This window comes from Myotis nattereri, assembly GCF_964212035.1.
Source record: "Myotis nattereri genome assembly, chromosome: 9".
NCBI classification, from domain to species: Eukaryota; Metazoa; Chordata; class Mammalia; order Chiroptera; family Vespertilionidae; genus Myotis; species Myotis nattereri.
Window position 1 is genome coordinate 6,334,322 of NC_138084.1, and position 27,856 is coordinate 6,362,177.

Genomic DNA, 27,856 nt, shown 5'->3' on the forward strand with positions numbered 1-27,856 from the left:
TTTTGTTTTTGTTTTTTTTTTACCCAGAAGTATCTGATGGAATTTTTGTTCCTGATGTGCAACTCTTGAATTTCAGGGTTGTACACATCTTGGGTTGGGTTTGGGAATGAAAAGATCCTTAGGAAGGAAGACGAAGATTGTTGCTTTCTAGAGGGGTCTGGGAAAGTGTTTTGAAGTCTTTCTTCAAATCCTAATTTCTTGTCCTCTTTTTATATGGTTAGTCTGCCCTTCTTCCCTCTAGTTTCTAATTACCAGTGAGAGAGAACTAATTTGGGTAGGATCTGGATTACTTCAGTACCTGCTTCACCTGGTCAGTGCGCGCCCCCCCCCCCTCCCCGCCCCCCCGTTTAAAAAAAATTTTTTGCTAATGCTGCCATGAAGGGGATCCTTGCTAATTGTATCCTGTGGGGAGAAACAAGTGGTGTGGCCCGACCACAAGGAACTGAAACCAGCATCTCCTATTGCTTAGGCCTTGGACTGTTGTAATTTGATTAATGTTGGTCATGACATGGAACCACTTGCCCAAGAGCAGAGAGGTCCCAAACAGATGAAGAGGAACCAGATTTCTCCGAGAGCCTTTAACTTACACATATTTTAAACACTTTTTTTCCCGTGGAAGGAAAGGTTGAGTTTGAGTTCTCATCTCTGCTCATATCATTATTCTTCAGTGTTGCAATCAATCTGGTTCCTAAGGAGGAAGAGGAAGGCAGCCCTGGAGTGGTTTCTTTACAGTAATTTCAACAGAAGAGTGAGAGATGGAACCCGAAGAAGAAAGGATTCGTTACAGCCAGAGATTGGTTAGTATTTTCTTGTTATGTTTTTTTTCCAGTTTTGAGGTAGAATAACTATAATGTTTCCATTTCTGAACATACTGTGATTACAACTTTTCAGGTGGCTTTTCTGTACACTAGAGGAGGAGAGAAGGTATATTATGACTACCTCATTTGGGTTTTAGGCCAAGTAGTTATAACCTTCATATTCATCTTGTTTGGAAATGTGGTTATATGTAGCCTTTAACTTCTATAGAAACCATTGTAAATCCGAGGACTTTTTGGATTACAACTTTCAAGGATTCCTAATTTTGCAATACTGACATTGTAATAATTCAAATTAAGTTAGAATGTAAATTTCAGAGGCAAACCTGTTTGAGGAAGGATAGTTCGATATAGTTTTTTAAAGATTTTGGTGTGCCAGGTTTTGTGGCCTTGAGCTGGGGAGTAAAACTATTGAGTCTTTATCTTTTTTTAAACAAATTAATACTTGGATAGGTTTGGAAGGAAGGGGGGGGGATTGAGAAAAGGTAAAATACTGGATGCTGATGAAGTTCTGTATTTTGGGAGGAATGTATGATACATGACATCTTGTTGAAGGAAATTTTTACTTGGTAATGTTTTGGAGGCAGTTAGTTTGTATGTGCATATGAATATGCATGCGCTCCTTTAGGCCCTGCTTTCTTCTCAAGGTTTCCCTATTGGACTTTAAGAATTTGATTTTGCTTCCCTAGTCAGAGAGCTTTATTAATATTCTCACCATATATTTATTTCAGAAATTTGAATTTGTCTTTGTAGAGTAGGGTATGAGGAAAGCCACGAAATTGTATTTATTATGTGAAATTTGGTGAATTGGAAGACCTAGAAGACACTGAAGGAATTTATGGTGGTTTTATTGGCTCTGTGTTTTAGACTTAGTTTGGAGGGGAAAAGAGTAATTCTTTAATCCACTTGTTGATGATCTCCACTCTTTTTGAGAAAAGACTACATTTTTTTCCCCTTGATGTGATTGGTAAAAAGATGTGGAGTGTATTGGCAAGTATATCCAGCAGGTATGTGTTCTGGCAAGCCTTATTTCAGAGACTTGCCTCTTCTAATCCATGTGTTGAGATTATATTTCTTTATCTTTAACTTTTCAGAGTAAAGTGTATCAGTAGTGGAATTTTGTACATTTAGGAATTATTTTGTTTTGACTTTTCTGGAATTAAACTTTCTTTGGGAAAAAAAGATTATGCTTATCATATCAAACTTGGAGAATTGTTGACTTGTTACATACATATCTAAGGGATATTGGGATCCAGTCTTTCAAAGGAAGAGCCTTTCATCAAACAAAAGTTTTCATATTTTTTAAGGTAGTTGTAGGGAGATACAAGAAGTCTATAATTTTTGTCCTGGTAAGATTTTGTTTGTTTGTTTGTTTGTTAATTATAGTGATTGCTACCTGTTGCACCTTTCCTTATCTAACCTTTTTTTTTTTTTCTCTCTCTCTTGGTTCATGTGCAATTGTAGTCATTTTATGTAAGAAGGTACACCACATATTTGGGGGATCTTTCTTAGAATTTTGGGTGATAATTTTGAAGTTTAGGGTGACATGTTTTCCTTTCTAAGATTACATGACAAAATTATATCTGAAGTGTAAATCCCTTCCATAGCGTAGCTTTTGATAAGAGCATATTGGTGGATTATTTATGTGGCAGTTTGCCTACCATACTTTTAATAATATCTCTTCGGTGACTGCACATATTACAGAATTCTCTACTGATTAAGGCAGGTATTATTTGAACAATTTTAAGACTAACATAAAGGCATAAAGGCTAATCTTTATAGTAGTTTATATATATATATTTTTAACACCTTGTCTCTTTAAAGTAGGTCATAGTGTAGAACTTAGGTTGTTTTGCAGTAATTGGCCATGGAACATAAAGTGTGAAAGACAAAATGACAGGTTTATCAATTTGGCTTGGTGATTAAAGTTTGTGTTGACCTCATACAGTATATATTTGTCAAATTTAATTGAATCAGGTAGTACATTGACTATACTATTGTTGACTGTTACTTCATGTTATTTTTTGGGATAGAACCTAAATGTTCTAAACTCATTTAGAAACAAGAATGACTTTTTTGTATTCAAAACCCTTTGCCTATCTTTTTTAAAAAAAATGTATTTTTATTGATTTTAGAGAGGAAAGGAGAGGGAGAGAGAGATAGAAACATCAGTGATGAGAGAGAATCATTGATCAGCTGCCTTCTGCACACACCACACTGGGGATTGAGCCCACAACTGTGGTATGTGTCCTAATTGGGAATTGAACTGTGACCTTCCAGTTCATAGGTTGATGCTCAACCACTGAGCCATGCCAGACATAATTATTATTATTATTATTTTATTTGAGAGAGAGAGAAACATTGATGTGAGAGAGACACATTGTTTGGTTGCCTCCGTATGACACCCCCCACCCCCCACCCTGCCATATAACCTAGTACCCCTAACTGGGAATAAAACCTGTGACCTTTCAGTGCACTGGCAGATGCTCCAACCAACTGAGCCATGTTGGCCAGGGCGATCCTTTACCTATATTAAAAAAAAAAAAGTTGTATGCGTACTAATAAGAATGCTATATTCATGATTGAATAAATCCTTTTACTGACATAGCTATTTCAAGCACACAGGATGAATTTGGTAAGATTTGATAGGTTTATATCATCTTTATGACAAGTAATTTTTAAAAAAATCAGAAATAGCTAGTTTTTTAAGATTGGCTTATCTTTTACCAAACTATTATTTACTTATTACATGTGGAAGAGAATTGTACCTTTGAAGATGATGTGTATGTGTAGATTTGGGTATTGACTCTACTTTCTGGAACCAGAAAACTTTTTTTTGTAGTGTAGGAAATGATATGAGAGGGTAAATAATGTTTGGCTTTTTTATTTTATTTTATATTTTATTTTTAAATTTATATTTATTGTTGATAGTATTACAGATGTCCCCGTTGTTAGTTTGTCTTTTTTCCCCATTGACCCCCTCCACCCAGCACCCACACCTCCCAGGAGCTGGGGAAGGGAGACCCCAGCCCTGGCAGCCGGCAGCTGGGGAAGGGAGGCCCCAGCAGCAGCTGCTAGAGACCCTACCTGTGCATGAATTTCATGCACTGGGCCTCTAGTATGAGTATAAAATACTAACCAACCAAATCTAGTAACATATGAATAGAATCATACACCATGACCAATGGAATTTATCAGAGGAATATAAGGTTAATTCAACATCTAAAAATTAATTGACGTGCCCTAACCGGTTTGGATCAATGGATAGAGCATCGGCCTGTGGACTCAAGGGTCCCAGGTTCGATTCCGGTCAAGGGCATGTGCCTTGGTTGCGGACACATGTCCAGTAGGGAGTGTGCAGGAGGCAGCTGATTGATGTTTCTAACTCTCTATCCCTCTCCCTTCCTCTCTGTATAAAATCAATAAAATATATTTTTAAAATGTTAAAAATTAATTGATGTAACATATCAATAGAATTTTTTTTAAAGTTACATGATCATATCAATAGACACAGAAAAAAAAGAATCTGATAAAATTCAAACCCTTTCCATAAAAACAAAGTAGGAATAAAAAGAAACTTCCTCAACTTGATAAAGGACACCCACAACTAACATCACTTTCTCTTTTCTTAAATTATATTTTTATTGATTTCAGAGAAGAAGGGAGAGGGAGAGAGGGATAGAAACATTAATGATGAGAGAGAATCATTGATCAGCTGCCCCCTGCACGCCCCATACAGGTGATCGAGCCCGCAACCCATACGTACATATGCCCTTGACTGGACTCAAACCCGAGGTCCTTCAGTCTGCGGGCCTACACTCTAACCAGTGAGAAACCCAGCTAGGGCAAGGGATCTAATTATTTTTTGGAGACCCAGAGTAAGGACTGTATTTAAGCTCTATTATTTTCTCTTGTTTTATTTTGCTGAGCACCAGTCATTAGCTACCATATGTAAATTTATTTGTGCATCTCTCTCCATTAGTGTAAGTTCCTTGAGAGTTGGGACCATAAACAAAAATGGTGTATATTGGATGCTTTGAACAGTGTCTGACACATACAAAGTGTTCAATGAGTAGCCTGAAAAAAGAAGATACCCAGTCTAAACATAGAAAGTGCTCAATAAGTATTTGTTTATGTTGTTGGAAGCCTTCATAAATAGTTTATTGTATTACCAGTTTTCTTGAGTGCTAGGAATAGGCCACTAGAATTGAGGAGAGTTTTGATGCACAGGGATAAGCAAAATATCTGGGTATTGGATCTTGCAGTGTGCATAAGGACCAAAAGTCTCAGCGGTTCTCAACCTGTGGGTCGCGACCATTGGAAAACACATATAGCATATCAGATATTTACATTACGATTCATAACAGTAGCAACATTACAGTTATGAAGTAGCAACAAAAATAATTTTATGGTTGGTGGTCACCACAACATGTGGAACTGTATTAAAGGGTCGTGGCATTTGGAAGGTTGAGAACCACTGGAGCTATAACAGATTAAAAACGTATGCTTAATACACATACATGCCAGATGAACACATTTGTAATGGTTGGGCCATTAGAAAAAAAATAAGAAAATATCTAGTTAAACTTTAAAAGCTCAGGGTGAATTTAAGTTTTCCTACCTCTAATCCTGTCCTAAACCCTGTATGTCAAAGTTTTTGCTGACTTTTTAAAAAATATATATTTTTATTGATTTCAGAGAGGAAGGGCAGGGGAGAGAGAGAGAGAGAGAGAGAAACATCAGTGATGAGAGAGAATCATTGATTGGCTGCCCTCTACTGGGGATTGAGCCCGCAACCCGGATATGTGCCTTTGACTGGAATCGAACCTGGGACTCTTCAGTCCACAGGCCGATGCTCTATCCACTGAGCCAAACCAAGTAGGGCAAGTTTTTGCTGACTTTTAGACAACCTTTAAGTTGTGAAGTTGCAAGTGATTTTATTCTCAAGGTCATTAAGTCAGGGAATTGATACATTTACTGTATACCATTCTGAGGGACTTGTATTCTTTATTTTATATCCTTTAAAAAACTTTTTTCCTTGGGAAATGGACATACTCAGGTTTCATTAATTTGCTCTGTTTATCTTATTTTTGGAATAATACTATTTTTGCATTGGCTTTCACATTAAAAAAAGTTAAAACTCAATAAATACTTATTATGTGCCAACTAATAGGTTATGTTCTTTCATATACATTACCTTATTGTACCCGCAACGCAATCTTGTAAGGTAGACTGTATAGTTTTAAACCTTAATTTCTTTTAATTATGGAAATGGAAGGTTGGGGAAGGCCTTGATCAACTTGCCTAAGATCATAATTGGTCAGAGTAGAACCCCATGTTTCTTCTTTCACATCATACCAACTCTCTTGTGGTGCATTTCATTCAGAAAACAAATGATACCCACTTCTGTTGTAGGAAGTGGTTAAACTTAGTACTTTCTCTACTTCAAAATTTTCTTCCCTAACAGATGCCTGCTTAACATCCTAAATGAGGTAGCTATAAATTTTTGACAGCCGGTGTTTAGTCATATTTTTAAAAAGATTGGCACATTCTTTTTATGAACTTTTAATTGATTGCACTTAATCTATTAAAACACCAGTATTTGTGTAGTTTGTGTATATGTCAGGCCTTTTATTTATGCATGTCACTCATATCATTGTTTTCTGTTTTAAATTTTAGGTTCTTGGGGGTTTTCTCTATCTGTGAGTACTTGGTAAAAACTTAAAACCATAAAGATAAAAGGCAGCAGATAGTGACCAAACGTGGTTTTGGCAAATACAGTGGTGAAGGCCTCCTTCAGGTAGGTAGAGAGGAGGAGGGAAGAGGGTGGCCTTGTAGGAGGTAAAGACAGCAGAAGCTGTATTATGGAGTGGGAAGTCTATAAGGTCTATTCTGAAGATATCCATGAGATTAGCAGGATAAAAGTAGATTTGTTTTGGGAGGGAGGCACTGTTCATACTGTTGGGCACACATTTTAAACAATTACGAAAAGCCACATGTGGAAAATAGCCATAAGTTGTGGCTTATTTTTAACCGAGTAGTAATTTGATCAAAATTTTAGAAGTAATAGTTTTTCAGTTATAATTCTGGAAGAATACTGAAATAAGTTACCTCTTAAGGTGAAAGGCATCTGAACTCTAGGGCAGTGGTTCTTGAAGTGTGGTCCTCTCACCAGCAGCATAAGCATTATCTGGGTATCTGGGAACATATTAGTTACACGCATTTTTGGATCCTCCCCATACTTACTAAATCAGAATCTCTGAGGTTAGGGACCAACAAAATGTGTTTTAACAAGCTAGGTGATTCTGATGCATGCAAAAGTTTGAGAACCACTGCTTTGGGGTATAAGTAGTAGAAATGGAAAGTAAGAGGTGGAAGGAAGCAAGACATGTTGGCAGTGAAGGACTTAAAACTTGATGACTGCTGGATAGCAATGTGCTATGATGGAAAAGAGTGCTTGATTAGGGATCGTGAACCCTGAGTACTAGTATTATTAAGTCTATCACCAGTTGTGGTTTTAACAAGAGTACTGACATGTCATTGAGGGAGTTATAATAACTGATTTTTGAGGATTTTGGAGGCAAAGGCAATTGAAGAATTGAGGTGGACTCTGAGGTTAAATCTGGATTCCCAGGAAGATCAGAGGGAGGGATTTTTGAAAGTGGGAGGAGAGAACTTGGGAGGATGTTTTAGACAGTTGGAACAGATTTGTTTAAAGCAGGGGTCCTCATCTGGGTGTGATTTTTGTCCAGTCAAGAGAGTTTGGCAGTATCTGGAGCCTTTTTGTTGTTAATCCTTACCCTAGGACAGTGATGGCGAACCTATGACACACGTGTTAGAGGTGACACGCGAACTCATTTTTTTGGTTGATTTTTCTTTGTTAAATGGCATTTAAATATATAAAACAAATATAAAAAATATAAGTCTTTGTTTTACTATGGTTGCAAATATCAAAAAATTTCTATATGTGACACGGCACCAGAGGTAAGTTAGGGGTTTTTTTGTGGTTTTTTTTTTAAAGGGGACAATGATGATTTTTATTTTTTTAAATATATTTTATTGATTTTTTTTAGAGAGAGGAAGGGAGAGGGATAGAGAGTTAGAAACATCGATGAGAGAGAAACATCGATCAGCTGCCTCCTGCACACTCCCCACTGGGGATGTGCCCGCAACCAAGGTACATGCCCTTGACCGGAATCTAACCTGGGACCCTTGAGTCCGCAGACTGATGCTCTATCCACTGAGCCAAACCAGTTAGGGCAAGTTAGGGTTTTTCAGAATGCTGACACACCGAGCTCAAAAGGTTCGCCATCACTGCCCTAGGAGGATATTTTTAAAAAATATATATTTTTATTGATTTCAGAGAGGAATGGAGAGGAAGAAAGAGACAGAAACATCAATGATGAGAGGAAATCATTGATTGGTTGCCTCCTGCATGCTCCCCACTGGGGACCAAGCCTGCAACCTGGGCACGTGCCCTGACCAGGAATTGAATTGTGACCTCCTGGTCCATAGGTTGATGCTCAGCCACTGAGCCACATCGACCAGGCTAGGGGGATATTTTGTCCATTGATTTTTAGAGAGTGGAAGGGAGGGAGGGTTAGAGAGAGAGAGATATTGATGTGAGAGAGACACATGGATTGGTTGCCTCTGGCACACGCCCCGATCAGAGCCAGGGATTGAAGCTGCAGCCCAGGTATGTGCTCTTGACTAGGAATCGAATCTGAGACCCTTTGGTTTACAGGATGACACTCTAACCACTGTGTTATACTGGCCAGGGCTAGAGACATTTTTTATTGTCGGATTAGGGGAGTACTACTGGTATTTTAGTGAATAGAGTCTAGGGATGCTGCTAAGACATCCTCATGCACAGATCAGACCTCCACAACAATGAATCATCTGACTCAAAATGTCAATAGTGTAAGATTGAAAATCAGTAGATAGTTCTATGTATATTATTCTGATTAGCTGCTGTTCATCTTTGAATTTAAAGTCTATCACAAAACATCTTGAAAGCACTCTCAGATTTTGTTTCTCAGGCTTCGCCCAAAGTAAGCATGAAGCATTTTTATTGTTGACTTCACAAAGCTCACTTCATGGTCATGACAAATCCTCAACCCAGTTGCAGATTTATTACTCAGCTTATCCTAAGATCAATTTATTTGGATACCCGAAATAAGTATTCACTGTCTTGAGATCAATAATTATGTTACAACAAGGAATTTCCTTTTGATATTCTCTTTGAAGGATAGAAAAATGAGATAAAAGCTGCAGTGTTAGATGTAAGCAAATATTGAAATATTATGAATTGCCCTGCAGCTGAATACCCATGACCATTCCTGAGAAACAACCTCATGGGCTGGAGGTAACCCTCAGTGTGAATTCAAGGTAGCCTGACTATTCCATCTCTTTATAGCCCTGGATCACAGAGCAGTAATCTGGCCAACCTTCTTTCTGACATTGACCCCAAGAGAATTTACATTTGTAAATATAGGGATCATTTTATAGTACTTTTAAGTTTCCAAAGTACTTCCCTGTTCTTGTATTCTTTGATCATCTTAATCTTTTGATTATCACAAAGGATTCCTGGAACTCGGGACGGTGCTACCATGTAGCAGAAGTCTAGAACAGCAGTTCTCAACCTATGGATCGCGACCCCTTTGGGGGTCGAATGACCTTTTTATAGGGATCGCTTAAGACCATCGGAAAACACATTTATAATGACATATTGTTTTTGTGATTAATCACTATGCTTTAATTATGTTCAATTTGTAACAATGAAAATACGTCCTGCATATCAGATATTTTCATTACAATTCGTGACAGTAGCAAAATTGCAATTATGAAATAGCAATGAAAATAACTTTATGGTTGGGGGTCACCACAACATGAGGAACTGTATTAAAGGGTCGCGGCATTAGGAAGGTTGAGAACCACAGGTCTAGAAGGTACTCTTCACATGTCTTAATCTATGTGAAAGATGTCCTTGGAGTTGTGCAGTGTACAAAAATAATGGTGGCCCTTTTGGGGTGGATAAGATAAAGGAAAAGTCACCCTGTGTATTTGAAACATTGGGAGGAAAAGCCCAATCTAATGGATAATAATACACTATGTGCTTGGTATTGGCACTTTGTTCTAATTCCCATTTTACTGGTTTGGAAACTGAGGCATAGAGCGGTTAAGTAACTTATCTGAGGTTACCCAGTTAAGAAGGGAAAGAGCCAGGATTCAAAGTAGGCAGTCTGGCTTTCAAGTCTACCAGGCTAATACTGCCATATTTTCAAATTTATTGAAGCACAGTTTGTAAATGTTTTGCTGATGGATTTGGGGTGTTCCCCATGTCATCTTTTCTCATTCAGGAGATTCAGTCACTTAAATGTTTGTTGAATGCTTACACTGTGGCAGGCACTTTGCTTGGTTCTTGCCTTGTTAGGCTTCTAAATACTATGCTGTGGTTTCAGATGTGTTGAATATTTCGAAGAAATTAAAAGGGTAATAAAATTGTTGTATCATGGGAATAATTTCTTGAGATTAGGTGATCAGTAGAGGCTTCTTTTGAAGATGGCATTTTGTAACTATGACCTGAGTGATGAGGAGCCAATTTTGTGAAGTTCAAGAACTTAGGGGACCAGATCTGGGTCTAGGTAGAGGGACCAGCTAATGCAAAGCCTAATGGTAGGGATGAGAAAATGTTGCAAGCACTTAACCATGTGTCCAACACCATGCAAAGCTTGCTATAGATATAGAGATAAGACAGGCATGGTCTCTCTATCATGAAGCTTATAGTCTGGTGGGTAAGTCAGACATTAAATAAATACTTATAATAGTAATGTTAATTATAGTTAAACAAAAGGCTGCAAAGGTAAGTTCAGAATGCAATAAGAGTATATAAACCTGATCTAAACTTCAGGAGTGGGAGAAGGTGTCAGAGAACACTTTTCCTGAGAAAGCCTTTAAAAGCTGAGACCTGTAGGGTGAATAAGAGGTAACCAACTTTAAAAGAGAAGTGACTAGCATATGCAAAACCCTGAGGTTGGAAGGAATCTGACATATTTGAAGAACTTACCAACCAAACAAAAACAAGAAGTCCGGTGTAACGAGAGAAGAGAGTGGAGGAGAGAGTCAGTCTTGACAACGGGTCAGTCCAAGTAGGGTTTTATCCTGAAGGCAGCAGGAAAGACAGACATTCAGCAGAGGAGTAATATGCTTGGACTAGCCCTAGCTGGTTTGACTCAGTGGATAGAGCAACAGCCTGCAGACTGAAGGGTCCCAGGTTCAATTCCGGTCAAGGGCACGTACCTCGGTTGCAGGCTTCCAGCCTTGGTCGGAGGCATGCTGGAGGCAACCAATCAATGTGCCTCTCTCACATTGGTGTTTCTGTCTTTCCCTCTCCCTTCCATTCTCTAAAAATCAATGGAAAAAATAACCTTGGATGAGGATTAAAAAAAAAAATGCTTGGACTAATAACTGACTAGAGTATAGAGAAAGGATCAAGAGAGAGCAAGACTGGATTTGATAAGACCAATTAGGAGGCTACTGTAGAGATTCAGGTCAGATACGATGGTGGTATAGTTGAGAGTGCTGACAGTAGAATTAGAGAGGTTTTGAGAAATATTTAGAAAATAGAATCATAGGATTTTGGTTAGTTGGATGTGTGGAGGGTGAAGTTAAGGGGGTACATGTAAGGATGACTCCCAAATTTTTCTCATGTGGGTGACTGTAGTACAGTCCTTTTATTGAAATAGTGCACCCTGAAGGAAGAGCAGGTTTGGAGATTGAGGGAAATAGCGTAAGTTCAGTTTTGAGTAAGTTTGGACAGTTTGAATGTGCGGTGCCTATAGAATTGTTGAGTAGGTAACTATGGTTCTTGACCTAAGGAAGGACTTATTGGCATAAGGCGGAGTCTCGTTGGCATATTATGGTAATTGAAGTTGGTAGACATGGAGTGGCATACTAAGGGAGTGAGAAGGATGGGCCCGAGGTATGAGAAAAATCAAGGTAGTTGTGTCTTTGAAGCCAAGTGACTGTGGTACTTACTGTTTATCAGGCACTGTTCTAAGCATTAGTGTATTTGTCCAGTACCACCAGGTAGTAACTGGAAAAGTGGGTTTTTGAACTTAGGTTCGTCTGGCTCCAGTTTGTATTCTTAAACATCACTTTATACTGATAGTGCTTCAAAGAGGTGGTAGTGGTCAGCTGAGGTCGATGCTACTCAGAGACTGAGTATATTAAAAACCGAGATGGCCATGGATATGGCAATATAGTGGGTATTGGTGACTTTAAATAGGAGTTTTAGTGGCATCTGGAGACAGAAGACATTCTTCAAAATAAATGTGAGGCTACACAGAGAGTGAGTGAAGAGAAGTTGAGTGAAGTTTGGTTGTGAAGAGAGAAGGGGTGCAAATCGTAGTTCAAGTGCAGGATCTAGAGAAGGTTCTCTTGGATTTTTGTTTGTTTGGTTTTAAGATAGGAGTGACAATTACATTTACTTTATTTTATTTTTTTAATATATTTTTATTGATTTCAGAGAGGAAGGAAGAGGGAGAGAGATATAGAAACATCAATGATGAGAGAGAATCATTGATTGGTTGCCACACCCCCCACTGGGGATCGAGCCCACAACCCAGGCATGTGCCCTTGACTGGAATCAAACTCAGGGACCCTATAGCCCACAGGCCAATGCTCTATCCAATGAGCCAAACCAGCTAGGGCTGACCATTACATTTTTTTGTTAACCCTTTTCAGTCCAATGTGGAGGCTGACTTGACAGACCAGGCGCTAGGACAGTGATGGCGAACCTATGACATGAGTGAACTCATTTTTTTGGTTGATTTTTCTTTGTTAAATGGCATTTAAATATATAAAATAAATATCAAAAATATAAGTCTTTGTTTTACTATGGTTGCAAATATCAAAAAATTTCTATATGTGACACGGCACCAGAGTTAACTTAGGGTTTTTCAAAATGCTGACATGCCGAGCTCAAAAGGTTCACCATCATTGCACTAGGAGCAGGTCCAACGTCGAGGCTGAGGTTGACACCACAAACCGGTTCAACATTCAATCCCGTCAATTAATTTGGACCAGACTGTTTGAATTCCAAAAATAAAATTGGACCGCAAAGGGTTAATGGCATTATCAACTACTAGTTCTTTCTCTGTTATCTTCCACTAGAGGCCCAGTGCATGAATTTCGTGCACTGGTAGGGTCCCTAGCGGCTGCCGGCCAGGTACTCCCTCCCTTCTCCCAGCCACCTGCTGCTGCTGCTGGCCAGACCTGCCGCCACCACCAGCAGGGACCTCCTGCAGCCACCACCACCACCACTGGCCGGCTGGGCCTCTCTCCCTTCCCCCAGCTGGCCCTACCTCCTGGTCAAACTCCTGAACAAGCTCTCGGTGGAGGGGACAATTTGCATACTATGCTGTTATTATACGTATAGGATATTTAATCAATTGCTAAGACCTGCTGGATTTTGATATTCAACACTTTTAGTTCCCACTACCACTCCTAGTTCTGACTCAGTCTGCACTGTTGTAGTAGCCTCCTTCTTAGATTTTTATTCTGGGTATCTTTTCCATTATTTCTTATTTTGTGCTTCCAAGGTTCTGATTAGGTTGTTCCCATCCTCTGTGACATCCCCCCCTCTTAGTCACTGGTGGTGTGGGATGGACACTGGACTTTGGTTCATAAGATGTGGCTTTGAATTTTAGCTCATATTCTGTGTAATCTTGGGCAAGTTACTTAACTTTGATGAACTGCAACTTTTCATGTGTGGAGTAGTGAAAATAAAGCTTACCTTTTGGAAATTGCTTATAAGTGCTTGGTTAACTTTTAAGGTTTTGCCATTGTAGGCATAAACTCTTTAGCCTGGGCTTCAGGCTTCAGTTGACTATTACAGTTTATCTCCTCTTTTTTTTTTTTAAATCCTTACCTGAGGATACATCTATTGATTTTTCAGAGAGAGGATGGGGGGGGGGGCGGGGGGGAGAGAAGAGAAGAGGAGAGGAGAGAGAGAAATATTCATGTGTGAGAGAAACAAGAAACATCCATTGGTTGCCTCCTGCACATGCCCCAGCTGGGGATCAAACCGTCAAGCTAGATATGTGCCCTGACTGGGAATCGAACCTGCAGCCTTTTGGTGTACGGGACAATGCTCCAACCAACTGAGCCACACAGCCTGGGTTTATTATCTACTCTTTCTTATTTACTTGTATTTTGTTTATTACTATTTTTTAGAGAGAGAAGAGGGAGAGGGAGATGGGGGAGGAAGGGAAAGAGAGAGAGAGAGAAAGAAAGGAAGAAACAGCGATATGAGAAAAACATCAATTGGTTGCCTTTGTACGCACCCCAATGGGGGATTGAACCTGCAACCTAGGTATGTGCCCTGATCAGGAATCAAACCCGTACCTTTTCAGTATATGGGACAAAGGTCCAACCACCTGAGCCACTCAGCCTAGGGCTTATCTACTCCTATATATGTTCCAATCAAACCAAGCTACTTGCTCGCTTGTGATACCCTATCTCCCTGTCCCTACCTTGTTTTTCATCCTCTAAAGCCCATTTGCAATATTGTTTTACTAATCTCGCATACTGAAGGAAACCTCTTTCCTGAATCCTCATAGTTTTTTTCTCCCTACCCCTCTGGTATCTAAATGGATACAAGATAAAAGTTTAATTATGTCAGATTATAAGCTCCTTGAGGAAAAATTATGACTTCCCTGGCATGCACAAAGCACAGTACCCATGTATATCATTGAGATTAACATTACTAGTTGTTTAAATTTATCATAAAGACAAAGCAGAATGTGCCCTGACTGGTGTGGCTCAGTTGGTTGAGTGTTGTCCCGTGCACCATTTGGTCAGGTAGGGGTGCGTACGTTATTTCTTTCTCTCCCTCACCCTTCCTCTCTCTCTCGGCAAAAAAATCAATAAAAACATATATTTTTTTAAAAACTGCCTTACTCTAGGTCACTGCCTTAAACAAGTGTCTGTCTTTCAAAATTAATAATAATTTTTAAAAGACAAAGCAGCTGTAATAAAATTACTCCATTCTGTGGTGAAGTGCTGACACTTATCAGGATGGTGGTGGTCAGAACACAGTCAAAGAGGGGGAGCCAAGAAACAAGAATTTGCCATAACTGGTAGCCCCACTTGTTCTGGTCATAAGAGAAAGGGGAAACAAGCTGCTCATGTTCCTTGAGACCATCCAGTTACCCTTGCTCTTACTACACGGTGCTCACCAGCTTCTTTTGTAATTAGCTTGGTTCCCTGTTCCTTGATGCTGGGAAAGGGGTTCCTTGGATAGTGGGCATGAATATTCAGTCAGTGGTAGGTATTACCAGAAGTCACCTGTAAGTTCTTTTGTCTTGTAGAATTGATAATTAGCCTACCAAAATTTCTTCTTTGAACTTGAAAGAGACAAAAATATCCCTGGTTGCTGTGGCTCAGTTGTTGGGCGGTGCCAGGCACCATCCCAGGCACTGAGGAGTTGCTGGTTCGATTCTCCAGGGCACATGTCCTGGTTTTGGGCCCAATCCTCTATCGGGGGCATGCAGGAGGCAGCTGATGGTGTGTCAGTGTTTCTCTTTCTCCTCCTCCCTCTCTCTCAAAATTAATTTTAAAACCTTTAAAATAAAAGAGACAAAGGTATCTACTTAACATTAATAGTATGTAAAGCCACTTTTTTTATGTGCAAAGGTTTGAACATGGTGTGTAGAATGCTAAGGTACTATCTTCATACCATAGTTCAGATCCTTTTCTCAGAGAAGTCTTTGATTAAATTCTCAATAGTATAGAATACCTCTTATGCATAGCACTTATCAAAATTGTGACTTTATATTTACTTGGATAATTATTTGATTGTTTCTCTTTTAGAGTGTAAGCATCATTAAAGCCTGCTACAATGCCTTTTCTCACCATTTTATCTTGTGCTTAGTATAATGCCTGGTCCACAGTAGGTGCTTGACGAATTTTTTTTTCTGTGAATGTGTATATCTAACAGCTCTACATTCCACCCCATTCTGTATTCTTGGTAAGCTCCTAATAATTATCCTCCAAGGACCCAGATGTTGTTCTCTTGAGTTCTCTTCAGTTATATTCCCAAGGAACTTTTTATGCACTTCTTTTGTGGAACCAGTCACTTTGTGTTGTAGTTATCTGACTGTGAGTCTCTTCTTTAAAGTAAGGGACCATGTCTTCTTCAAGTGCTCCAAAAATATTTATTGAATTTAACAAAAATATGTTTGCACTTTTTAAAAATACATAAAAATATATAACGTAATGACTGAACCCTAACAATGGAAAGAACCATAGTTTGATAATCAGGAAGTCTGTTAGTTATCTAAGCTTTATTTTATTCACCTGCAAGTTCTTTCTTAGCATAATAGTTTAAAACAATTGTTTTCAAAGGGTGTCCCTGACCATATCTGAGAACTTGGGAGAAATGAAGATTCTTGGGTTTTTCTCCAAACTTACTGAATCAGAAACTCTGGGAGTGGGACCCAGCAATCTGTGTCTCAACAACCCCATTAGGTGATTTTTTTTTCTATTTTTTCCATTGATTTTTAGGGAGAATGAAGTGGAGAGAGAAACACTGATGTGAGAGAGACACATCGATTGGTTGCCTCCCACATGGCACAGAACAGGACCGGGACCCTTCAAACCTAGGTGTGTGCCCTTGACCAGAATTGAATCCTGGACCCTTCAGTCGCAGGCAGATGCTCTATCCACTGGGCCAAACCAACTAGGGCACTATTTTTTTAAATACATTTTTATTGATTTCAGAGAGGAAAGGAGAGAGAGAAAGAGATAGAAACATAAATGAGAATCATTGACCGGCTGCTTTCTGCAGGGCTCACACTGGGGATCGAGCCTGCAACCCAGGCATGTGCCCTGACCGGGAATTGAACCATGACCTCCTAGTTCATAGGTCTATGCTCAACCACTGAGCCACAACAGCTGGGCAGGTAATTCTGATAGATGGTCAAGTTTGAGAACTATTGAAATTAGTTTAGTAGTTTGTCTGTTTTTCTGTGTGTTAAAAAAATTAGAGTTAACTACTTTACACTTCATAGCTTAAGGTTATTTTTAAAATTTTTCTTTATATGTGTTTCTTACCAGTTGAATTTGTGGACATTTTTTCTGAACTATTAATGATAGTTATATAGGCAAAATAGGCCTTTTTTGCTTGCCCAAGTCAAAGCTAATAATATAATACAGTGGAACTTCATTTCTCAAATTTGATTCATTCTGAAGGCTGTTCAAAAAAAGAGTCATTTTTTTCCAATCCTATCCTGTATAATAAAAGCCTAATATGCAAATTGACTGAATGGCAGAATGACCGGTCTCTGTGACTCACACTGACCACCAGGGGGCAGACACTCAATGCAGGAGCTGCCCCCAGGCCAGCCAAGGTGGGTGCGAGCTGGGGGCCCTCCCCACCCCCCAACCCCCCAGTTGCCCTACTAGTCACCCTGCAGAGGGAGGCGGGGGGTGGGGCCAGCAAATGGGCAGTGCCAGGCCGGCAAAGGCGGGTGCCAGCGGGGACTCCCTGAATTGCCCCGCCAGTCGCCCTGCAGAGGAAGGGGGGCAGGCCAGCGAGCGGGCGGCGCCAGACTGGCCAAAGTGGGTGTGAGTGGGGGGCCCTGATCACCCTGCTGGTTGCCCCACAGATCAGCCCTGATTGCCGGCCAGACCTAGGGACCCTACCTGTGCACAAATTTTGTGCACTGGGCCACTAGTTAGAAATAATGTAGCCCTGGCTACATTATTTTGATCAGTGGCTAGATTGTTGGCCTGTGGACTGAAGGGTCCCAGGTCCAATTCTGGTCAAGGGCATAATGCCTCGGTTGCAGGCTCCCCCCCTGCCTAGGCCCTGCTCAGGGGCATGCAGAAGGCAACCAATCAATGTGTTTCTCTCTCTCCCACTCTCAAAAAAATCAATAGGAAAATATCCTTGGGTGAGGAATAAAAAAAAAGAAAAAGAAATAATGTAAACTGAGTTAATCTGTTCCAGACCCCCAAATGAGTCCTTGTTTTAACCTTTTTATGTACAATACATGTCTATTGTACTGTTTAATCTCTAAATGAACCCCTTAGAAACAAAAAGAGCATGAAATGTAAATGAAAATTTAACAAAAGGGAAAGGAAATGTATAGTAAAAATGAAAATTTTACAATAATTATAAGCAGCAACAAAAACACACAAAAATATTCATAGCACAATATCCTGAGATTTTGACAGTGGTAAACTGACTCATATTCGCGCATTCTCTCCTTTGTCACCTGCAAAATGAATGTCTCATCATACAGGTGTCAGCATGAAGGGGTTGACAGGTTGAGAAGCTTATTGTTTGAGATGGGAGAGGTTTGAGAAATGAGGTTCCACTGTACTTACCCACTTAGCTTTTTAAGCTCTTTCTCAGTTTGTACCTCTCTGTTTGTAATTTTTACTCCATGTTATCTTCTGTATCTTTATGAAAATACTAGAGGCCCCGGTGCATGAATTCATGCATGGGTGGGGTCTGGCCCACCCCAATCAGGCTGATCGGGGCCAGGCCAGCAGGGGGGAAGGGCTGCAGGCGGTTGGGGTGGGGGGGTTGGTCAGGGGTGGGGCCAGTCTGGGGGAGGGGCTGCAGTTGCTTGGCTGGCCAGCCCCACCCCCTGGTCGAACTCCCAGGAGAGGGGACAATTTGCATATTAGCCTTTTATTATATAGAACTAGGAACTGTTCCAAACATTGTGTTGTGGGTACAAACATCTGCAGACATCCATTTGTGTCTGTCCCTTATTTCTTTATATTTATTCTTTAATTCTTCCAGATTCTATAATTTAAAAATTCTGTAGAGAAACCTTGTTAAAGGTGTTTATAATTCTAAATACATTTCTTGAATTTTTCCCTTTATTGCATCCATGTGGCTGTTGTAATCACACATTTGGGAAAGCCCCTGCTGGTACTTGTGCCATCCTGTGTCAAGTTGGAACTTGGAGGGACTCTGAGTTACCAGCCATAAGCCAAGGAGCCCCACGGTGTAAAAGTAGAATAGGAATTTCTAGCATCATGGTCAAGTGTCAAGTAGTGGTGGTGGTTTTAGACCTGGGAAGGCATCACATCTCTAGGCCTCAGCCTTTTCTGTGTCCGAACAACTTTCTCTCATTTTTCATAGATTCAGAGTTTTCTGACCAACTAACTACATCTCCTTAATTTGATGAGAGACGTAGTTTTAAGACACATCTGAAAACAGAAAAATGTTGGCTCCAATTTCACAATCTTGTTCTGTAATAATCATTGAATGACTTATGTATGCCTACCCATATTAATCAAATTCATTGGCTTCTACTAAAGCTTGAATGGGAATAGAATGGCAAGCTGACACATGTCCATTTGAATCAAAATCTGTTCACTTCACAGGCATTTGATAGGTTCATTGGCACAGGAATTTAAACTGCACTGGCTTAGGTGTGAAATAATCTCTTCCATTTCTGAAAAGATGTTTCTTTGGGCATAATGTTTTGTTATATGCTATTAAATTCTAAAAGTAGTTTATTGGCTAGTTGAACTATGGAATTAATTTGATATTAACAAGACTCATATTGAAACTGTAATTAAATACAGAAGTAATACAAAGGACTTGAGTTCTTTTAAGTGTTGTTGTTTTTGTGTTTTTTGATTTTTTGGGCTGGTGTCGCTTCCACTGGGATGTCTTTATCCTTTTCATCATAATCACTTTCTCATTTATGTTGATAAGCTTGTCTGCACTTAGTTCCTCTGATATGTATAACTCCATTCATTTTCTATTCACATTTCATTTTCAGCGTTTTCCCTTTTGAGGAAGGGAGAGAGATAGAGAGCCAGAAACATCGATGAGAGAGAAACATCGATCAGCCGCCTCCTGCACATCTCCCACTGGGGATGTGCCCGCAACCAAGGCACATGCCCTTGACCGGAATCGAACCCGGGACCTTTCAGTCCGCAGGCTGACGCTCTATCCACTGAGCCAAACCGGTTTTGGCCACTTTTTTTTTTTTTTTTTAAAACAGGCGGGGTTTTTGTTTATTAAATATATTTTTATTGATTTCAGAGAGGGAGGGAGGTAGAAAGAGAGAGAAACATCAATGATGAGAGAGAATCACTGATCAGCTGCCTCCTGCATGCCCCGCACTGGGCATCAAGCCTGCAACCCAGGCATATGCCCTTGACTGGAATCAAACCTGAGACCCTTCAGTCCGCAGGCCGATGCTCTCCACTGAGCCAAGCCAGCTAGGGCTCACTTTTTATTTCTTTGCTTCATTTTTATCTTTGTAGGCCATTTCCCTCTTTTGATTATCCTTTTTTTAAATATAAAATATCATGTAGTTTATCACTGTGAGACTAGGAGGCAATATTCTACGTCTTATTGTTTGTAAGTGAACTCATCACCAACAGACTTTGAAAGAAGTGGTATGATTGGTCACTGATCATGGTGCACACCTCTTATTTATAGAATGTTTTGTGGACTGAGAAACTAACAGTAAAGTTTGTACTTTATTCAACTACTCACAGTTCATACACAATGGTAAATGAAATTTGAACTGTATTGTTAGGAGACTGATGTTATTTAACTAAACTGTGGTAACTGAAATGTATATTGGGACCATGCAAAGCAAGTACTACCAGTATAAAGAGTCTAAGAATGAGCACAAATGCTTTCATTTTTTTTTTCATTTTAAGTTTTTAATGAAAGTTGTATATAATATTACTTTATTCCTGCATCTTCTCAATTGTTTCTTCCTTGTATTTTCCTTTTCCTTTCCTACTTGGTGAGATTTGGCTTTACGTTCAAGAATCTTTTTGCGGTCTTTGTCCAGCTTTACTCTAGTGATAACCCCTTGCTGGGGTGAACGCCCACGTGAACAGTTGTGCCATTAGCTTTCTCCCGTTGCACTCGTTCAGTGTAGATGACGTATTTCTTCCTGTAAACCTGGACTACTTTGCCAATTTGCTGCCCTTTGTAACGTCCCCGAACAACCTGCACCTCGTCATCCTTTCGGGTGGGCATGGACCGAACATTGTACTTCTGTCTCAGCTCTTTGGAAAGAGGAGACGACATGATCTTCCTTCGAATGTGGGAAGGTGCATTGAAATGCCTTTTATGGTTCTTGCTCCAGTCAGATGTCACAAAGGGGTTGAACTTCATTTTGACCGCTGGCACTCCTACGATGGCCACAGGGGGAAGAGCAATGCTTTGATTTTATAATGTTAGAAGATTAATTCCTTGTAGGAAGATTAATATCATTGTAGTTTACTGACCTGTAGCTCTGGTTTATATGTAGGATCAGATGAGACATACTGTATAATAATAAAAGCGTAACATGCTAATTAGACCGGACAACCTTCCGGATGAAGCCGGGCTGCAGCCATGGGATTGAGGCAGCCACCTTGGCTGAGAGGGATCGCGGCTGCAAAGGCTTGCTCTTGCATGAATTTTGTGCATCGGGCCCCAGTATATGTATATAAAGGACCTTTGTTAGCCATGACACATTATAGAGAACAATTATGTAGTATGATAGGGCCAGCAACATGACCAGCTCTAATACGCCAGGCAGTATTTTATTTTACTTTTTAAATATGTTTTTAATGATTTTGTTTTATTTGTAGTTTTATTGATTTTAGAGAGAGGAAGGGACAGAGAGAAAGAAACATCAGTAAGAGCCTGGCTGGTGTGACTCAGTGGTTGAACATCGTCCTATGAACCAAGAGGTCACGGTTTGATTCCTGGTTGGGGCACATGCCTGAGTTACGGGCTCGATTCCCAATAGGGGACATGTAGGAGGCAGCCGATTGATGATTCTCTCTCATCATTGGTATTTTTATCTCTCTCTTCTTCTCCCTTCCTCTCTCTGAAATCAATAAAAACAAAATTTAAAAAAAAAAAAAACATTGTGAGAGAGGAACATCCATCTTTTTGCCTCCCTACCTGACCGGGGACTGAACTCATAACCTGGCCATGTGCCTTGACTGGGAATCAAACTGGCTACCTTTTGGTGCACAGGACAGCACTCAACCAACTGAGCCACGCCAGCTAGGGTGCCAGGCAGTATTATACTTTACATACAGTAGATATAGCATTTGATCCTTATAACAATCTCTGAAATTGGTGGTACTTCATACAACCTCATTTTATAGATGAGGAAACTGAGGCTTACAGTTTATATAAGCTTAGTAAGTAGCTGATCCAGGATTCAGACTTAGGTCTGTTTAGCTCCAAACCCATACTCATTTTACTACATTTTTTGTGATGGTTGTTAGGAGTCCTCTCAGAGGCCCTTTGATAGTGGCTAAATTAAAATTAAAAAATGAAAATGGAGCATTTTAGATATACTTAAGTGATTAAATTCAGGTTTAACATTTTGGCAAAAAGACTACTATTCATATTTATTGCATCATACCAGAAGATAGTGTTAGGTTGTCTCATTCTTGGTGATGCTAGGCTTGATCACTTTATTAAGTGTGTGATTGTTAGATCTTTCCTATAATATATTTTTTCTTAGTAATTAGAAAGTATTTTATGGGATGGTACTTTGAAATTTCCCCAACAACTCTTCACTACTCATCCACCTATTTTTTCTTTTAATTCTCACCAAGGATATTTTTTCCATTGATTTTTATTTTTATTTATTTATATTTTTTAGAGAGAGTGGAAGGGAGGAGGGGGAAGAGAGAGAGAGAGAGAAACATCAATGTGGGAGAGACACATTGGTTGGTTGCCTCCAGTACATGCCCCAGTTAGGGGGAACAAACCTGCAACTCAGGTACGTGCCCTTGACCAGAATTGAATCCGGGACCCTTCAGTCTGTGGGCTGACGCTCTATCTATTGAGCCAAACTGAGTAGGACATAGCTTTTAAAGGCTTTGACATTTTTTATATAGTTAAGTCATGAGGTCGTCATTTGTAAGGAAAGGTAGAACTGGGAATAGAGTTTGGAAAAGAAACTTGAAACCACGTGTAGTATGAAATGAAGCTACCAAATACAAAATGAGCAATATCGAAACTGTGGATGAAAATAAACATTTATTCTCATTTTTTGCTGCAGAAAATGTTTCAGTTTAATATTGGTTATTAACTATATTGGCATGGTCCCCCTCCTCCTCATTTTAGTGTGTTTTATGTAGTTATTCCTTAACTAGAGGTTTAAAGTGTTTTATAAAAGTATTTATAGTTGCATAGCTTTCTGATCTCATTTGGGATCATGTTAATATGTTTGAAACTCCCGCAGAACCTGGCTGGAGGACTAAAGTTAATTTGTAGTACTAACAGTAAAGATTTCCTGAACTCAGATATAAATAGCAGAAAAGCTATGCAAGATGGAAGTTGAAACAGAATTCAGATTTATGAGAATGTCTACAGTGTAAGTCCAGAGTATGTGATCAAGTTCAAAACAATGTTGTTGTGGAAGATTTGATATATGAGAGTATAAATAAGCCTTGATTGTATTTCATTCAGGCTTAACCACATCTTCTGTACCATCCTGGGAAAGGTTAGGTTAAAAGATATGCCTTTCACTGGATTCAGGAGTCAGTGAACCTTGCTAAACCTTATTAAAGAAAGAAGGAAAGGAAAATTCAAGGATCAAGGGCTTCCCCAGAGACTGTGTAGTCCCAGACATTAAAGATTCTTTTCCTTTTTAATTGATTTCAGAGAGGAAGGGAGAGGGAGAGAGAGATAGATACATCAATGATGAAAGAGAATCATTGATCGGCTGCCTCCTGCATGCTCCCCACTGGGGATCCAGCACACAACCTGGGCATGTGCCCTGACCTCCTGATTCATAGGTCGATGCTCAACCACTGCACCACACTGGCCGGGTAACAAAGATTCTTGTAGCAAGACTTCTAGTTTATCTTCTAGTGGTAAACTAATCTAGTACACACCTGTCAGTTGATTAACTTAGAGTCTTTACTAGATCACTTATAATTGGTGCAAGTAATTGTCACTATTGCTGCCCTTGAAGAAAATTATGGTTTTTTTGGCAGATAAAACTCAAACCATAGGTGTTTTTTTGTTTTTGTTTTTTTTACTTTATCAGAAACAAATAATCCATATCCTAAAGTGCAATCCAGCTGAAATTGTCTATTATACTTTGCTTAGAACTAAGCAAAAGAGCTGAGGTAGGGGCCAGTGGCACATGGCTTGGCACTACAATTCAGTTTAAATCTCTTTTTAAAAATTTTTATTTACTTTTCCCCCTCACTATCTACTTTTAAGACTTTCAATAGGTTTGGGATGTTACACCATGTTCAGCATGGCAATAAGTCAATCAGGAAATGCCCCGAATGTTTATACTTCTGGCAAACAGATAAGCAGATTTTTTTTTCTGGAGCTTTTTACTAGTAATAATGACAAACATTAAAAAGTATTTTCTTCTTGCTTCTGAACTAACTGAATATTCCCTTAGCAAGGCTCTATAACCAATGTATTAAAGTCCCCGTATGTTTGCCTTAGTGTGGTCTTGGGAGTCCCAGGTTCCAACATTTATGTGACCTTGAATGGGACACATCTTAACCTCTCTGAGTCTCATTTTACTCATTTCTAAATTGGGATAATAATGATACCTACTTTTTTAAGGTTGTTTGAGGATTTAATGGGCTAATAAATATAGACTGCTTTGCAAACAATGGACTTTCAATAAATGGTATCTGTTATAATTTTCAAAACTTCAGTATATAACAGCTAGCTCTACATATTCCATTCTGACTGGTTTTAATTATAAAAATAAAATATGAATGTATTATTGTATAAAATTAAAGTTTTGCAGATAAGGCTAAAGAGTTTCTTAACTGCTGTAATCTCAGTTCCTTCCCCAGAAGTAACCATTTTATCAATTTATATATCCTTCCATGTCTTTTTTTGTCTTTAAAGTACAAAAATACACACATGGCCGAAACCGGTTTGGCTCAGTGGATAGAGCGTCAGCCTGCGGACTGAAAGGTCCCAGGTTCGATTCCGGTCAAGGGCATGTACCTGGGTTGCGGGCATATCCCCCGTAGGAGATGTGCAGGAGGCAGCTGATGGATGTTTCTCTCTCATCGATGTTTCTAACTCTCTATCTCTCTCCCTTCCTCTCTGTAAAAAATCAATAAAATATATTAAAAAAAATACACACATGTATATATATTTTTTACTTCATATATCAAGAATAAATGAAGTGATTTTGTAAATATTACAATTGTCAGTTGTTAGGATCTATATTTTATAGGCTCAATAATCAGAGGATAGCAAAACTCAGCAATTTGTTATATAGTGTCAGATCTTGGGCCAAATTATAGAATTCTTTATAACTCTAGAAAGTTTTAATCAAAGGAAAATAGCCAGAAGAAATAAGAAACATAGTTTTAGCCATTTAGCTCAGAAATATACAGTTGCTTTTCTAGCCAATAAATAGGTCAGAATTGATGACATTTAGTGTCTCTCAGTTTACCTTAAGTTCCACAACAAGAGGTTAAAGTTACTGTTTGTTAGTCTGACAAATAAGAAATGTTTCCTTTTCTCAAAAATGTGAAAAGTTTGCCACCATCCTTTTGGGGCAAGGGAGGTATTTGAGGGAGGGTAGTAGGAAAGAATAATTAAAACTATTTGCATATTATTGATCCTCAAGTATATTTAAATTATTTTTGTAATTGCCAATGGTATTTTGTTTTTAAATTGTTTTTTAATCCTAACAGAAAGATATGTTTGTTCTCTTAATTGATTTTTAGAGAGGAAGTGGGAAAGAGAGAGAGAAATGATGTGAGAGAGAAACATCGATCAGTTGCCTCCCATTCATGTCCCAACTGGAGATCAAACCCACAACCTAGGTATGTGGCCTGACCAGGAATGGAACCTACAACCTTTTGTTGCACAGAATGATGCTGGAACCAACTGAACCACCCAGCCAGGGCACCTATGGTATTTTTGTTTATAACATGAACTTTGGGTAGTGGATTCCAGGCCACTTGAAGAAGATTGATCATGAAGTGATGTTTCTCCTAAAGCCACTTGTTATGACAGAATTTTCTTTTTAAGTAAAGGAATATCAAGAGAAAGAGGCCATAACTACTTGTATCGGGGATCTAAGAGTTGGAGAATTTGACATTATCTTCCTTCTCTTGGGAATTAGAGGTCAGTTGGGCAAAATTATAGGAGAGGGGTTAGTAGACACAGGAAAATGCTAATGTCAAGTAGTGCTAGTTCTAACAATTTTGAGAGTGATATACAGTGGAGCAATATATTCAGGTCCTCTTTTATCCCAATATTCAGACTTAACCTGGTAATGAAAGCCAAAGGACAAAACTCCCAAACTCTGTGTGTGTTTGTGGGGAGGTCTGTGGTAAAGCCCCCACTCTCTGCCCATAATACGGATGGAATAACCACCTTTGTTGGAGGATATCATGGAGGATATCAGAGCTTGGTTTGAGTTTAGTTTGTAAGTCATACCTTAGTAAATGCTTGTTTGGCTGATTATCTTATGAAAGTATAGAGAAATTCCAGCATATGTTGCCTTGGGCGATTCATATACAGGGATGGGCAAGAGTCAGTTTGCAGTTGTTTGTATGGAAAATAATACAAGAATTAACCCTGTTTTGTATACTCACAACTCCTGCTTTTGCCCTCTGCTGTACATAGCTTTAAGTAGCTTTCTTGATAGCTCATTTTCTAAGCTTTACTTTTGTTGCTGCTTCTAAGATTTAGATTGTCCTGTCCAGTATAGTAAGCCACAAGCCACAAATGAGACTAAATTGAGATGTGAGTACAAAATACACACTGAATCTTGAAGATTTAATATGAAAAAAGAATGTAAAACACTCGGATAATGGTGCATGGGATGACGTTCAACCAACTGAGCTACACTGGCCAGGACGGGGAAAATATTTTTTTATTTTATTTTATTTTTTTAAATTAAATCTTTATTTTTCAGATTATTACAGTTGTTCCTCTTTTTCCCCCCCATAGCTCCCCTCCACCTGGTTCCCACCCCACCCTCTGCCCTTACCACCCCCCACCCACTGTCCTCATCCATAGGTGTACGATTCTTGTCCAGTCTCTTCCCGCATCCCCCACACCCTTCCCCCCCCCCAAGAATAGTCAGTCCACTCCCTTTCTATGCCCCTGATTCTATTATATTCACCAGTTTATTCTGTTCATCAGATTATTTATTCACTTGATTTTTAGATTCACTTGTTGATGTGTATTTGTTGTTCATAATTTGTATTTTTACCTTTTTCTTCTTCTTCCTCTTCTTAAAGGATACCTTTCAGCATTTCATATAATACTGGTTTGGTGGTGATGAACTCCTTTAGCTTTTTCTTATCTGTGAAGCTCTTTATCTGACCTTCAATTCTGAATGATAGCTTTGCTGGGTAAAGTAATCTAGGTTATAGGTTCTTGCTATTCATCACTTTGAATATTTCTTGCCACTCCCTTCTGGCCTGCAAAGTTTCTGTTGAGAAATCATCTATCTGACAGTCGTATGGGTACTCCCTTGTAGGTAAATGACTTTTTTTTCTCTTGCTGCTTTTAAGATTCTCTCTTTGTCTTTTGCTCTTGGCATTTTAATTATGATGTGTCTTGGTGTGGTCCTCTTTGGATTCCTTTTGTTTGGGGTTCTCTGCGCTTCCTGGACTTGTAAGTCTATTTCTTTCACCAGGTAGGGGAAGTTTTTTATCATTATTTCTTCAAATAGGTTTTCAATATCTTAATCTCTCTCTTCTTCTGACACCCCCATAATTTGGATGTTGGTACGCTTGAAGTTGCCCCAGAGGCTCCTTACACTATCTTCATATTTTTGGATTCTTTTTTCTTTTTGTCCTTCTGGTTGGGTGATTTTTGCTTCTTCGTATTTCAAATCTTTGATTTGATTCTTGCAATCCTCTAGTCTGCTGTTGGAACTCTGTATAATATTCTTTATTTCAGTCAGTGTATGCTTAATTTCTAGTTGGTCCTTGTTCATATCCTTGAGGGTCTCACTAGATTTCTTGAGGGTCTCACTAAATTTATCGCCGGTTTCTAGAAAATTCTTGAAAAACCT

At 39.2% G+C, this 27,856-nt stretch overlaps 1 protein-coding gene and 1 pseudogene across 2 annotated transcripts in view; one reads left to right on the forward strand and one right to left on the reverse strand.

The window, feature by feature from the left end:
• Positions 1-668: 668 nt before the first annotated feature.
• KDM2A (lysine demethylase 2A) overlaps positions 669-27,856 on the forward strand; it is an 82,856-nt gene continuing 55,668 nt past the window's right edge. The window contains exon 1 of the mRNA XM_081099850.1: positions 669-797. Within this exon, the coding sequence (XP_080955976.1) occupies positions 756-797 (42 nt within the window). The 5' untranslated portion in view covers positions 669-755. The remainder of the gene's footprint in view (positions 798-27,856) is intronic.
• LOC308524467 (large ribosomal subunit protein uL24-like) lies at positions 20,553-20,988 on the reverse strand (annotated as a pseudogene). The gene has a single exon. The product of its transcript is annotated as a large ribosomal subunit protein uL24-like (transcript).